Source organism: Phascolarctos cinereus, unplaced genomic scaffold (assembly GCF_003287225.1).
Source record: "Phascolarctos cinereus isolate Bilbo 61053 unplaced genomic scaffold, phaCin_HiC Scaffold_8;HRSCAF=390, whole genome shotgun sequence".
Classification (NCBI taxonomy): Eukaryota; Metazoa; Chordata; class Mammalia; order Diprotodontia; family Phascolarctidae; genus Phascolarctos; species Phascolarctos cinereus.
In genome coordinates this window covers 63,260,894-63,275,895 of record NW_027556291.1, presented here as the reverse complement: position 1 = coordinate 63,275,895, position 15,002 = coordinate 63,260,894, and the positions used below count along the sequence as shown (strand labels likewise).

General features: G+C 44.5%; 1 protein-coding gene across 1 annotated transcript in view; it reads left to right on the top strand.

Annotated features, from left to right (window-relative positions):
• The window catches only part of MID2 (midline 2), a 102,347-nt gene extending 97,534 nt beyond the window's left edge, over nucleotides 1–4,813 (top strand). The window contains exon 10 of the mRNA XM_020967262.2: nucleotides 4,290–4,813. Within this exon, the coding sequence (XP_020822921.1) occupies nucleotides 4,290–4,692 (403 nt within the window). The 3' untranslated portion in view covers nucleotides 4,693–4,813. The remainder of the gene's footprint in view (nucleotides 1–4,289) is intronic.
• The last annotated feature ends 10,189 nt before the right edge of the window (nucleotides 4,814–15,002 follow it).

The window sequence follows — 15,002 nt, the reverse complement described above, 5'->3', positions numbered from 1 at the left end:
TAAGCATTTATTATGTATGTAGTAGGCACTGAGCATACAAAAAAAAAGGAGAGAGAGAGAGAAAAACATAGTCCCTGCTCTCAAGGAGTTTATGTTCTAATGGGAGATGGGATGGGGGTGGGGCGGGAAAACATGTACATAAGCAAGTATATTATTCACTCAACAAACTGAAGCCATAAGAGTGATGGCCTCTGAGGCCCTTTCCAATGCTGACATTTTGTAAATGAAATCACCCAGAGAATATAGAGAGAGGAAAGAACCTAGGACTGAGCCTTGAGGGATATTTGCATTAAGAGGGCAAAAGGAGGAAGAAGATCCAGTGAAGAAAACAAAGAAGGAAACAAAAAAGAAATACACTGGGTGTATTTCTTTCTTAGTAGGGGAGATAAGCTAGACGCAGATAACTATGATACCAGATAATGAATTCATAAGGGAAGTACAAAGTGCTGAGCATTTCCAGAAGAAGGGGAGAGATTATGTCAGTTTGGGGAAAATCAGGAAGGGGGTTGCATTTATTCTGGGCTTTAAAAGATCTCTAATCAACCAATCAACAGTCATTCAGCAGAATTCCCTTCATCTGTGCCTTCTGGAGCCCAGGACCTCCTCTCTAAACTGCTCTGGAATGACCCCTCAGAGTGACTTCCCCTTGCCCATCCCCAAAGAGTGCTTCCCCCTTGCTCCCCACTGACTGAATTCTATGTAGATTTTATATGTGTTTTTTATGTTGAAGGGAAATGAAGTGAGAGACGGTAGATCCCTGGCTTCTTTCCCCTTCATCATTATTTCCTCCAACCTCAGAAACTATTTAATAAAGACTGAAATGTTTTTTGTATATATGGGGGGAAAAAAAGACTATAATATGCCAAACATTATGGAGGATGTTATTAAGAGGCAGAGATAGAGGTGGGGTGGGCATTCCTGACACAGAGAATTTTGTGAGCAAAAGCGCAGAGTTGGGAAAGGATATGATTGGGGGATGGCAGGTAGACAGTTTGGCTGGAACTTAGAGTCCATGAAGAAGGAGAGATGTGGGAGAAGCTGGAGAGAAAAATTGGAGCCAGGCTTTGAATGGCAGACTAAGGCAGACATTATTTGGTTGGAAATGGGGAGCCATTGAAAGTTTTTAAGTATAGGAATGATAGCTATGTATTAGAATGATTATTCTTGCAAATGTACATAGGATGGGTTGGAAGGGGCAGAGACTAGAAATGGTAAGATTGGTTTGGAAGGTATTGAAATAATTCAGGTGGTGAGAGCCTGAACTAGCATGATAACAGCAGTAGTAGAAAGGAAAGGACAGATGTGAGAGAGAAATTACAGAGATAGAATCTGTAGAACTTGGTGACTGATTGGATGTCAAGGGAGGAGGGAGGAACCTACCATCACATCAAAGTCTTTGAGCCTAAGGTGACTGTGGTTAACTATTCTCCATGCATGGAAATGGAGAAGTTAGTAAGAGAGGCTTTGGCAAAGGGAAAAGTGATGAGGTCAGTTTGCAGCATGTTGAGTTTGATGTTATCGCTTATCTATCCGATGGAGATGTACACTGTGCAAATAAAAATGCAAAAGTACACCTTGATAGGGAAGGAAGGGAACAAACATTTATTAAGCACCTACTCTGTGCCAGGCACTGTGCTAAGTACGTTATCAATATTATCTCATTCGAATCTCACAACATCCCTGGGAGGTAGATGCTGCTATTATTCCGGTTTTACAGTTGAGAAAACTGAGACCAATGAGGTTAAGTGATTTGCCTAGAGTCACACAGCCAGCAAGTGTCTGAGGCAGGAGTTGAACTCAGGTCTTCCTGACTTTGATCCCAGGGCTTTATCTACTGCAGCACTACCTAGCTGCCTCTAAGAGTCACAGTTGCAGATACAGATTTGAGAAATACATGCATAGAGGTTATAATTGAAGCCATGGAAATTAGATGACATCACCGAAGAAAATAGCTTAGGGAAGAGAAAAGGACCTAGGACAGAGCCTTGGGAAATAGGAACGTTTAGGGGGTAGGCAGAGGAAGAGGAACCACTGAAGGAGATAGAGAAGGAATGGTCAGAGAGATAGGAGAACCAGGAAACTAGCATCACAGGATCTAAGAGTTGGAAGGAACCTTATGGGTCTTCCATTCCAGTCCATACTTGACCAAGAATCCCTTCTGTAACATTCCTGAAAAGCAACCATCTGGCCCTTTGCTTGAAGGGATTTCTTCCCATCAGGCTTAGGCCCTCAGTCTAGCTGGCCTGTGAGTTCCAGAACTCAGTCTGAGGGGCAGGACTCCTCGTTCCCTCATAGGCTTTTCCCAGCCTTACAGGCTGGACTGGCCAAGGCCCATCGAAGTAGGATCTCTCACTACAGCAGTTGGAATGAGTGCCCTTTGAGTTGGAGCTTAAAAATGAGGAGATTCAATGAGTTTCATTTCTTTCATTTGTCAGCAAATTCTTCTCCAAATAAATTATTATGTGGTAACCCTGTGATACACTACTAGGAAGGGGAAAAGGAAATTCATGCCAAAACTTACACGTCCAAAGATTTATTAGAAGATATTCTCTACAACCAACTGAGACCTCAAGAGGGCTGGAGAGGGGAGTGGGATATTTCAGTCCTTCAAATACACATCTGAATAGAGGTGGTGGTCTAGCACTTCCCAAGATTGTTTCCTAGCTTGCTTTTTTTTTTTTGTACAGGGGAAGACCCTGCTCTGACATGTATTAATGAGCCTCTCTACTTGTCAAGGGTTCCCAGCATGGCGATTGATGAGGACCTACCTCAGCTTTTCAGATCTTTCTATCAGGATTTTTGAGTAAAACAATTAGTTGAGAGAGATGAGACTGTAATGTTCCCTGAGTTACTCAAGGTTGGCTAGAAAGGGGGATGTGGAGGATCTTTTCTATGATTCCAGGGTTGTCTGAATCCAGAGCGACACTTAATCTATGAGGTTATTTATGAAAAGAGTGGGAGACCTTGACTGCTTTTAGAGGTAAAAGGAAAAAAAAAAAGCAAGGAAGAGCAAAGGCTTCAGAGATAGCTGCCAGTTATCTGGCAGGTGCTAGGAGGGTAACCTCAGATAATTCTCCTGAGTGAGGAGTTAAAGCAAGGCCTTACAGAAATGCTCCTGGGGTTTTCCTTCCTGGGATTTTACATGTGGAATGCTAATTCCATTACCAGAAGGGAGAGGAAATAAACTTCCCCCCCAACCCTCAGATACAAACAAGGCCTTGCATATTAATTGTTAGTTAAGTATCTGTAAATGTGCATATGCATGTGGTTATTCTGTAGGAAGTGGTATTGATTCATTTACATTCTTCTGGGTGAGGAAGGCTAGCATTTGCAAGTACAAAATTCTGCCAAGCAAAACCTATATCCTGCTTCCCATCATGAGAGGAGGGTGAAAAAAAAAAAACAACAACTCTAGAGACCAGACATTATGTTAAGCACTGCAGCGGTTAAAGATTTATTGGCCCTGCCATAGCCATTCAGTGAAGGTCACATTTTCCCATTATTCACACTGCTTAGCGCTGGGGGTTGGGAAAGGAGAGAGTAAGGAGAGGATAGCTGCTCCCTCCTTCCCTTTAACCCCTCCTCGCTGAATCTCTTCAATCTGAAGGTGATTGAGTACAGCCCTCCCATTCTACAGATGAGGGAAACTAAGACCCAGAGAGGGAAAGGTACACAACTAGATTTAGAAGTAGCTGTTGTTGTTCAGTCGTTTTCAGTCATGTCCAACCCTTTGTGACCCCATTTGGCGTTTTCTTGGCAGAGATACAGGAATGGTTTGCCATTTCCTTCTCCAGCTCATTTGACACATGAGGAAACTGAGGCAAACAGGGTGAAGTGACTTGCCCAGGGTCACACAGCTAGGAAATGTCTGAGGCCGGATTTCAACTCAGGTCTTCCTGACTTCAGGCCTAGCACTCTGTCCACTACAGTGCCACCTAGCTGCCCTCTAGCCATGGAAAGGACATCAAAAGCTATGTAGTCCAATCCCTTCATCTTTTACAGATGAGGAAACTGGCAATTCAACATCTACATGAGGACATATTTCACGTAATTGACTTATGATTGGGCACTGACATTTTCACACTCAAGTAAAAATTGATGTCAGTATCCGTTTCTCAGAAATGTAGATCGTAAACCTCTTGAGGGTGAGGTAGTTCCTGTGTATTTCTCGGTAATGCCTAACTCATGGTTGGCCACATATGTGGAGTTTCATGAAAGCTACTGAGTGAATGAATGAAAGAAAGAAAGAATGAATGAATATACCTCTTTCTCCCTTCCACTGCCCTTAGGTATGCTGTTGGTGTTGCCTACAAGTCTGCTCCAAAGAATGAATGGATTGGCAAAAACTCCTCGTCATGGGTTTTCTCCCGCTGCAGCAGTAACTTTGTCGTAAGGCACAACAACAAAGAAATGCTAGTCGATGTGCCCCCTCAGCTGAAACGGGTTGGAGTCCTCCTGGATTATGACAACAACATGCTCTCCTTCTATGACCCTGCTAACTCTCTTCACCTTCATACCTTCAACGTCTCCTTCATCCTCCCAGTTTGTCCGACCTTCACCATCTGGAACAAATCCCTGATGATCCTATCTGGATTGCCTGTCCCAGACTTTATCGATTACCCAGAGCGACATGAATGCAACTGTAGGCCCCAAGAGTCCCCATATGTATCTGGGATGAAAGCTTGTCATTAAGTTCCAAAAGAGCACGTGTTTCTGTGACCTCCTGCCAGCAAGCAATCTGTCCCCGCCTCATCTTCAGCTAATCTTCAAAAACAAATAATGAAATAAAGTCCTTTCAAAACAACTAAAATAACTCGACATAATGAGTCTGATGTTTTTGCAAAATGAAGCTTGGGTGAACCTCATTTTATTGCATTGCTTATCAAGACAGATCTTAACCTGGGAAGAGTCTTAAGTTCAAGTCACGTGGTAGAGAAATCGAGAGACGATTTTCTCCTGCTGTAGAAAGTAACCAAGCAGGAATCTTAACTGGCGCTCCAGTGCTTTAGCGTAGGGGTGATGTTGGGAGGGCCGCCGGGACTCTGGAAGAATGTGGTAACAAAACAGCTGAAGGTGGTCAAGCCCCTTAGGATACCTGGTCTTAGATGCTTGGTCAAGTGGAAATTTGAACATGAACAAGTCATCAAACACTAGGTGTGAGTGTGGAAAGAACAGCCAAGGTCAGAATAAGGGAAAAGAAAAGAACGTGTAATTAATTTAATCTCCATCTTGAAGCCAGAGACAGATTGACCTGAGAAAGAGTCAGGAAGGATTTCTTCCAGTTCTGTTGACTTTTGTGCTTTTATAAGTAAACGTGATCCTAGTTTCTTATGATAGGAAGAAGAAAATATATCGAATTATTTTTATTTGCTAATCCTGTAGGGAGCCAATGTCTTATCTCTCCCTCATACCTCTGTTCTCCCTCCCCCACCCCATCTTCCCTGTTTCTCTCCCCCCTCTGCATATCTCTCCTGCTTTTCTCTCCTCCGTCTGCTTCTCTCCCCTCCCCATTCTCTCCCCCTGCCACTTCTCTTTCCCTGTGTGTCTCTCTTTTGCTCTGTTCCTCTCTCCCTATCTCACCCCCCCCCCGCGCGCACGCACACACACATACACACACACACACACACACACACACACAGCACTGGCTAGAATATGAGAGATTCACTGGTAGAAGCATGATAGATGCTGCCAGAGCAGGAGAGAAACACAATAATTCAGTAATTAAAACTAACTGGGGAGAAGGCTAGAAGGAATTCATAAAAAGATGGGCTCAGAATACTTGCAAAGCATGGCAATTCTGTGGCTTTAAGGTACAGTGACTAACTAGAATTAAGCTAACAAAGTGTTGTCTTGTAGAGGTCCTTAGGGAGCCTGCTTTAATGAATATGTAAGCACTGAATTATAATTAACAGCAGCTCTCTTCCTCTAAGGCTTTTTCATTGTGTAGAGAGAGTCTGGTCTCCCCAAGGCCTTGCCAGCTGAGCATAGGATTTGGAAGGCTGGAAAGGCTGCCTAACAATTCAGAAAGGCTGAAATTATGGGCCCAGCAAGGGACTGCCTTTAATCAAAGTCTCCTGCCCTCAGACTCACAAGGATACTGATGGGACTGGAGATGCCAGACGGCTGTCTGCTGTTTGATGAATGGACTCAGCAACTAAGGGAACCAGCTCTGAGCTTCTGATCTTCGGTGGTGGATTGCGAAATCCTGAAATCTTAACAAAACAATTGTTTGGGCATAAACATATTTACATTGTCCACTTTTGGAAGTATTTGAGAACATCAGAGTAGAGTGTGCTCCCTTAAATAGGTTAGACATCAAGCAAGCATTTATTAAATGCCTACTGTGTGCCAGGCACTGTGTTAGCACAGAGGGCTCGGAATACAATCAAAAAAGTCAATGCTGCCCCTGTCCTCATGGAACTTACATTCTAAAAAGGAGACAACTCGTGCATATATCAGGATACTGTATATAAGAAACATACAGACAGTATGGAAGGTAACCATGGAGGGGGGAGACCCTAGCAGCTGGGGGGACCAGGAGTTTAGTGGTGAAGGAAGCCAAGGATTCACTCTAAGAGTTAGAAGTGAGCGGAAAGTTCATTCCAGAGGTCTGGGACAGCCAGTACAGAGACAAAGACCGAAGATGACACGTGCAAGGAAAGCAGATTGATTTGTCGAATCATAGCATGTGTGGACGAGACTAAATACAAGAGGTCAGGTTGTGAAGGGCTTTGAATGCCAGAGGATTCTGTATTTGCTCCAGGAGACAATAGGGAGCCTCTGGGATCGATTGAGTAGGGGAGTGGCATAGTTGGATCGTGGATCACTTTGGTGGTTGAATGGAGAGTGGTTCAAAGTGAAGAGAGGTTGGAAGCAGGGAGACCAACCAGGAAGCTGCTACAATAGGCCGCGAGTGAGGTGATGACATATATTCTCCTAACAATGTTGTTGACCCTGCTGATTTACTTAGCAAAGCCCCTATTTGTAGAGAAATTCCATCCATCACACATTCCAAAATTCAGAGGCCCTGGTCATGTTCCTTTGACCTGGAGACTAGCCCCTCTTACTCCGTGATGTAGAGAGAGTCCTGATGTGACCAGTGAACATTTATTAAGTGCCTACCATGTGCTGGGCACTAGAGGTACAAAGAAGAAAATTATCCCTGCCCTTGAGTTTACATTACAATAGGAAAATAACATGTCCGCACAAGTAAACAAAAAATTTGGAAAACCGTTTTTGTGGGAGAAGGCGTAGTAGCTGAGGAGCGGGAAATGTGTTATGGCAGATGTCTCAGGCTGAATTTTGAATGAAGCAAGGGGTTCTTAGATGTAGCGAAGTGCATTCCAGGCATGGAGAACCTTCTTCAAAGACCAAGAGGTGGGAGATGGAGTGGGAAGATATGGGAAGAAAAGCAAGGTGATCAATTTGGAATGTAGAGTTCTTGAAGGGAAGTCATGAAATAAGCCTGGAAAGGGAGACTGGAAGCTAGATTGTGAAGGACTTTCGGTGCCAAATAGATGAGTGTATTTTATCCTATAGGCAACAGGGAGCCCCTAGATGAGAGCTTCTTGAGTGGGGGCATCACATGGGCATATGCCTGTGCTTTAGGAATATCCCTTCAGCAGTTATATGGTAGAAGGATCTGAAAAAGGAGAGACTTGCGGCAGGGAGCCCAATTAGGAGCCTATTGCAATAATCCAAGTGAGGGCCAATGAGCACCCAGACTAGAATACCATCCTTTATGAGTGGAGAGAAGGGGACATATGAGAGGTACTTGGAAACTGATCAGGATATATGGAATGAGGGGGAGAGAGAGAGAGAGAGTCAAGGAGGATGCCAAATTTGTGGATTTGGGTGACTGGAAAGATGGTGGTCCCCTCAACAGTAATAAAAAAAATTCAGGAGAAGAGAGGGTTTGGGGAGGAAAGGTAATGTGACATATAAAAAGTTTGAGAAACATAGTTCCTGGGTAATTAATGATTTCATTCATCATGCTAGCAATAATTTATAAAAGGGGTCAGTGACATGCCCGAATGCCAAAGACCCTTCATGGAACCCACTCAATACTTATATGCCCTTGGAAGAGTAGGTGTTCCCGGGGTGGCTTGGTTGACAAGTAATGAGAGAATGAATATTATAATGAGAGGTGGGCTTATTCTAATGAGGGCCTGGGGGATGTGACTGATCAATCAGTTTTGCACTAAGAGACTTATCTCTTATCCAGACTACCCCCACCTAAGGCAATCTAGACAAAAGCGGGGTCTGCCTCTGCTCAGACCTGGCTGAGTGGAACACAGTGGACTGGAATGAAATTCTTTGTGAGGTCCTCTAGTTGGGTGGGGCAACTCCCACCAAGGATTGAAAGGCATGAGGATTTGGGCAATCCCATCCATCAACAGTGCCCTTGAGATGCTGTTTTGGCCTAGCAGAGAATGAGAATCTAGGAAGGGAAGAAATCTTGGGTCTTCCCAATATTAACAATTAGTTATCTAATAATCATCTCTCTCCGTAATGAGTTTTATTTTGGGCACGTTGAGTTTGAGATAGCAGCAGGATATTCAGGTGGACGTGTCCGGGTGTCTACTGTGGGACTACGGCTTAGGAGAGAGATTACGGCTGGATATCTAGAACAGCTGATTTCCTCAGCATAGGGATGGTAATTGAAGCCATGGGAACTGATGAAGTGACAGGGCCCAGGACAAAGCCTGGAGGAATACTCATAGCTGAGCAGGACATGGCTAAAGAACCAGGAAAAGATACTGAGAGGGAACAGTAAGACAGGAGAATATCCAAAAGAGCAGTGGGGTTTTCTTGGCCAACATACTGGAGTGGTTTGCCATTTCCTCCTCCAGCCCACATTTTATAGATGAGGAAACCGAGGCAAACAGGATGAAGTGACTTGCCCAGGGTCACCCAGCTAATAAGTGTCTGAAGCCAGATTTGAACTCACAAAGATGGCTTGTCTTGGTTCCCAGCCCAGTGTTCTGTCCACTGCACCACCTAGCTGTTCCTTAAGCCACCAAGAGAGGAGAGATTAATCTAGGAGAGAGTGGTCAGTAGTGCCAAATGCTGCAGAGAGGAGTCTCAAGGTCCAAGTTATAGCCTGGAGAGTGCCTAAGTCCTGAACTTTTCCCTCCCTTTTCTGGTATAGCTGTGGCAGCTAGTAGGGTAATAATGCTCCACCTTTGTCGTTTAGCCTGACAGAGTCCAGGATTAGTCTCAGAGCGAGAGCACAACAGGAACACAAAAGCTGCTCCAACAGCATACACCTCCCACCTTCCCCTTCCCCTTCTCCCTTTCCCTCCCTCACAGATCCTTGCAACCAGCCCCAAATGCCCATGAAAAGAAGGAGAAACAGATGATTTTTGTACTCCTCTTAGACCGATTGCCACATTTTCTTTGGGGCTCCATCACCCCTGCTCACTCTACCTGTGCTTCCCCAGCCTCAGAGCTTCACCAATTAGCTCCCTCTTCCACCCTGTGAATTAGGACACAACCTGCAACCCGCCAATGGATTTTGGGCAGCCCGTCACAAAAAATGTAGAGGAAAATATCCTCTGTATTTTTCACGGGCCACCCAAAACCCTGTGGCATGCCACAAGCAGCACACAGGCCGCAGGTTATGCAGGCCTGGGTTAGGAGGGCAATCAGAAATGCCCAGTAAGCAGTAAGTGATGTAGTACTGGCGTTCAGGAGAGATCGTGATGAGATTTCTGACAGCCCCCCACCTTTGTTCCCATTGTCTTCTTCCTCAATCTGCCTGTGTCAGCACTGACCCTCAACCTGTGCCTGATGCAGATAAAGAGGCCTCATCCATGTCTCTGTTGCCCATTTTGTTTCTCTCTGGAGTGGTCAGAGTAGCAAAGCTGGACAGGACCTCAGAAGCCTCTTCCTCCAGCCTGACCCAGAATCCCCTCTTCAACACTCCCAACAAAGAGTCATCCAGACTACCTAGGCCGCCCATTCTACTCTTAGGAGAGCTTTCCTCAAACTGAGCTGAAATGTGTACCATCCACTCACTTTTCCTGGTTTTCTGGGGCCACAAAGAGCAAGTAACATCCCTTTGCACATGAGAGAGTATCACATATTTAGAGATTGCTTCCTATCATGTCCTCCTTTGCCACACTAAACATCGCCAACTCTCTCAGCTAATCTGCATATACCATAGTGTTGACTCTTTCGGTCATCCTCTTGCAGAGACACCCCAGCTTACCCTAGCTAGCATTTGTGGTTTGGAAACTGCTTTGTAAATATCACCTCATTTGAGCCTCACAAGAACCCTGGGAGATAGATGTTTCAGTTATGTCTGACTCTCCATGACCTCATTTGGGGTTTTCTTGGCAAAGGTATTGGAGTGGTTTGCCATTTTCTTCTCCAGCTCATCGGATAGATGAGGAAACTGAGGCAAACAGTGTGAAGGGACTTGCCCAAGGTCACACAGCCAGTAAGTGTTTGAAGCTGGAGTTGAACTCACCAAGATGAGTCTTCCTGACTCCAGGCTCAGCTTTCTATCCACTGCACCACCTAGCTGCCCATCCCCATTTTAGAGATGTGGAATCTGAGGTTAAGTGATGCCAGTAAGTGTCTGAGGCCACATTTGAACCCAGGCCTTCCTAATGCCAGGTTTAGCATTCTATCTAGTGAGCTACCCATGGACACAATGTGTACATTGTTTGTGTTACTGTCTTATTAAATCCCTTGAGGGCAGGCCTGGGTCCATGTAGTTTACTTTACATGGCAGCCAACACTTTGTCATATGAAATGATGTTACTGCTGCTACTGACTTCAGAGCCACTCCCCTTACCCCTACCCTGGCCCCTCTTTCTCAGTGACTGTTCATCCCCCAACTTACTACAAATGCAAACTCTTAAGGTGCACATAAGAAAAGAAGGGTTCCTAAGCTATCTGACAGCCTTCTGTCTAACCAACCTTTCAAAGGCCTCTGGGAAGACATTACTCTGGGAATCAAAAAAGGCTATGGAACTTGAAGAAGTTTATCCTTGTGGATAAAGAGAGACAGAGAAAGAGAGACAAAAAGAGACTGAGAGACAGAGAGAGATAGAGAGATATGAAGGAATAAAAAAGCATTAAATACTTTCCATGTGTGGGGCACTGTGGGGATACAAATACAAAAGCAAGACAATGTTGGCCCTCAACAAACTTACATTCTAATAGAAGAAGACATCACATGAAGGGAAATGATGAATAGAAGAGAGAATTTTGGTCAAGGTAGTTCCAGGGACAGTGAGTAGTCATAGAGCAGCTGAGTGACATGTCCTTCCCAGGAATGGTAGTGTTGCTTTGATTTTGGTCGGAAGGCCACGGGTCAAGTAATCTAATGAGGGAGACAACATGCAAACAAATATAGATAAAGTGAGCTCTATACAGGATAAATAAGAAATAATGACCAGAGGGAAGGCCCTGAAATGAAGAGAGGTTGGAGAAGGCTTCCTGTAGAAGGTGGGGTTTTGGTTAAGACTTAAAGGAAGCCAGGAAGGTCAGTAGTCAGTAGAAGAGGGCATGGCGGACAGCCAGAGAGAATGCTGGGAACCAAGAGATGAAGGGTCTTGTTCCTGGAACAGCCAGGTGGCTGGTGTTACTGGATCCAAGAGCATGTGTTGGGGAGTAAGGTGGAAGAAGACTGGAAAGACAGGAAGCTAGGTGAAGAAGGGCACACTTATAGACCTTTCATCGAGAGAAGATTGGGTAGCAACCAAATGAAAGAAGAGAAGGGGTGGCTAAGCCCCTTCATTTCTTTCTCTTTCCCTTCTCCCCAGCCTAGCGTATTCTTTAAACACTCATGGACTCTGCAGAAATAGCAGCTTTTCTCAGGAGAGAGCACAAAATTCTCCAAACTACTCTTTACAAAGAGTGTGGAAGACTTTATGGGAGAATGGAAAGTTATCCCCAATTGTTCCCTCCCCCTCACTCCCCTCCCTTCCCTCTCCCCCTCTGCCACCCTTCTCTCGCACTCCCTCAGCCCATCTGCACCCTGTTCTACTCACTCATTCACCTTCACACGCATGGGCATGCTCACACATACACATACACATATGTGGGTGTAACTACGGAAAGTAATGGCAGCATGCTTTGTGTGTTCCTATACTTACTTATGCGTACTTTATTACGCATCTACTTTATTAAGTGTGTGTATTTGCGATTTTATGGGAGTGCCTCTGTGTCTACATCTGTGTTTGTATATAGGTGTAGACCTATGGGTGGATCTGTTAGAGTTTGCCACCGACAATGGCCTCTTGGATGTTAGCCAGTTCAATTCAACAAACATTTATTAAATGCTTGCTATGTGCAAGGCCATGTGCCTGACACTGGGCATATAAAGATGAAAACAATACCATCCTTGCTATCAAGGAGCTCCCATTGTGCTGGGAATGAATTCACTGTGTCCACAAAGCAGGAAAATTGAGGAAGGAGGGAACATTAACAGCTGGGGAAAGGGGAATCCAAGAAGACTTCATAGAGGAGGTAGCACATAAGCTAAGCCCCAAAGGAAGTCAAGGATTAAGAGACCCACAGGTCACCAGAGACGACAGCTTGTTCTAATGCACAAAGGAAGAACACAGTACTAAGTTCAGAAAATGGTATTGTTTTCATACTACTTCCCATACACACTAGTCTAGTATGAATAAGGCTAGCAATGTGGCTGAGGGCCAGACTTTGGAGAGCCTTCAGTGCTACACTATGGAGTTTGGGTTTGATCCTAAATCAGTGGGGAACCATTGATGGATTATGAGCAAAGACTTTTACCTCAGGGGGAAAATGGTTTTGGTGGCTGTATGAAGGAGAAGTTTGGAGAAGAGAAAAACTGGAAGTGGGAAGATTATCACCATAGTCCAGATGAGAAGGGATGAGAACCTGAACTTGGGTGGCTGTTATGTGGAAAGAGAGAAGGGCTAGGATACAAGAGATATGGAAATAGAAATGACATGACTTGGCAACAAAATACCGAATATTAGTAGCCACTATTGGATGGAAAAAAACAAGCCACTAGAAAGCAGTCAGTTTAAGGTATGAATGAACTTTCGAAGTCAAGATCAAATATTTCTTATTTGACCTTCTAACTTAAATTGTTCACACCACAAGAATGTGTGTGCACATGCACACGCACACACACATTAGCTATAAGATGCCTTTGTAGTGAGGTGGGGTATCAGTTGTGTTCTGTGTTTGGGTGGTTACCTGAACAAACACACCACCTTATACCTTTTACCACCACTGGCTTGTTTCCTTGTTCAGTTATCTGACATTATTCTGGATCACTCATTCTCCCTTATCCCACATGTCCAATTCGTTGCCAAATTTTATTGTTTTTCTCTCTACTAACATCTCTTACATCTGCACCTTTCTCTCCATTCCTATAGCTACCACCCTGGTCCAGGCCCTTATCACCTCTTGCCTGGACTATTATAATGGCCTCCTTTACTGGCCTCCTTGCCTTTCTGCTCCAATCCACCCTCTGAACAGCTACAAAAGAATGATTTGCCTAAATGCAGATTTGACCCTGTCAAACCCCTGCCCCATAATAAACTCCAGTAGATGCCTATTACTTCTAAGATAAAATAGAAAGTCTGTTGTTTGGTTTTAAAATTCTTTACAACCTGGCTTCAACCTACCTTTCCATCCTCATTACTTTTTACTCCTCTTCCTGCACTCTGTGGTCCAACCAAACTGGACTTCTCTCTCTTCCACATGTGGGACTCCATCTCCCATCTGCATGTCTTTGTGTTAGCTGTCATACGTACTTGGAATGTGCTCCTTCCCTACCTTCCCCTCATAGAATCCCTCACTTTCTTCAGCTCTGCCTTTCCTGATTCCTCTGCTGCTGATGCCCTCTCTATCCAAATGCCTTGTATTTATTTTACAATTCATTGCATATTGTCTGCATGTACCTACATGTATGTATTTATATCTGTGGCTAACTGTTTGGAACAGGATTTGACCTAGATCACCTAAGTTGGAGGCACCCACATGTGAGATTCAGGGACCTGCTTCTGGGATACAGGAGGACTGGTGCATGTGTGGACGTTCCACCTTGGCCTACCATGTGGTTGGCAGCAGCCTGTTTCCATTGGCTGTGTAGCTGGAACTAGCTGCCTCTTTAACACTGCTCCGCTGGGAAAATCTTGCTTTCTTTTTTCTGAGTCCAGGGGTAAGGACTCCCTTGATCAGAGGTGGTACCATGTAATAAAGCAGTAGAAGGAACTGAGGACCACCCCACCCCAAGCCATGTGGCCCCAAAAAACAGGTTTGGGATTTCAATATGTTTTGTTAGTTATTTTCAGTTCTAGGTGTCTCTCACCTGGGAGTTCGAGCTGTGGGGATCCTGAAGCCCATGATTCCAGGCTAGATGTCGTAACCAGCTCAGCAGGGCAGCCCTGAGAAGCCAGGGTCCTAGGAGCAAGCCCACAGGGACTTTGGACTTGAATTTGGTGCGTCCAATGCCATGTAGGTCCTGAGTAATCTGTGGACCTATTGGTTGCTCCTACATGGTAGGTCAATGAAAAATGTGCATGCTTAGGCCAGTCTTCCCATGAGCAGTCCCAAGGGTCTCCTATATGTGTGCCTCCATCTTAGGTGATCTAGGCATTCATCAACCCCCTCTATCTATCTATCTATCTATCTATCTATCTATCTATCTATCTATCTAAATAATATTTATATAAGCATTTAGCACAGTTCCTAGCACATAGTAGATCCTATATAGATACTTATTTCCTTCTTCCCCTACTTGTCGTCTCCTCTGGTAAAATAAAAGCTACCTAATGGCAGGGTGTGTTTCACTTTTGTCTAGCACAATGCGGGGCACGTAGTGGCTGCTTAATAAATGTTTTGTAAATTGGTTGATATTGTTTCTGCCTAATAGTGCATGAGTTCATTAACATGATTTCCCTTTTGTGTTTATATGTCCAAGGATGATCATAGCACCTAGATTACTAGGACTAAAGAAATTCTCTCTTTAATTGGCTCAGCCCCCATCTCAGCCC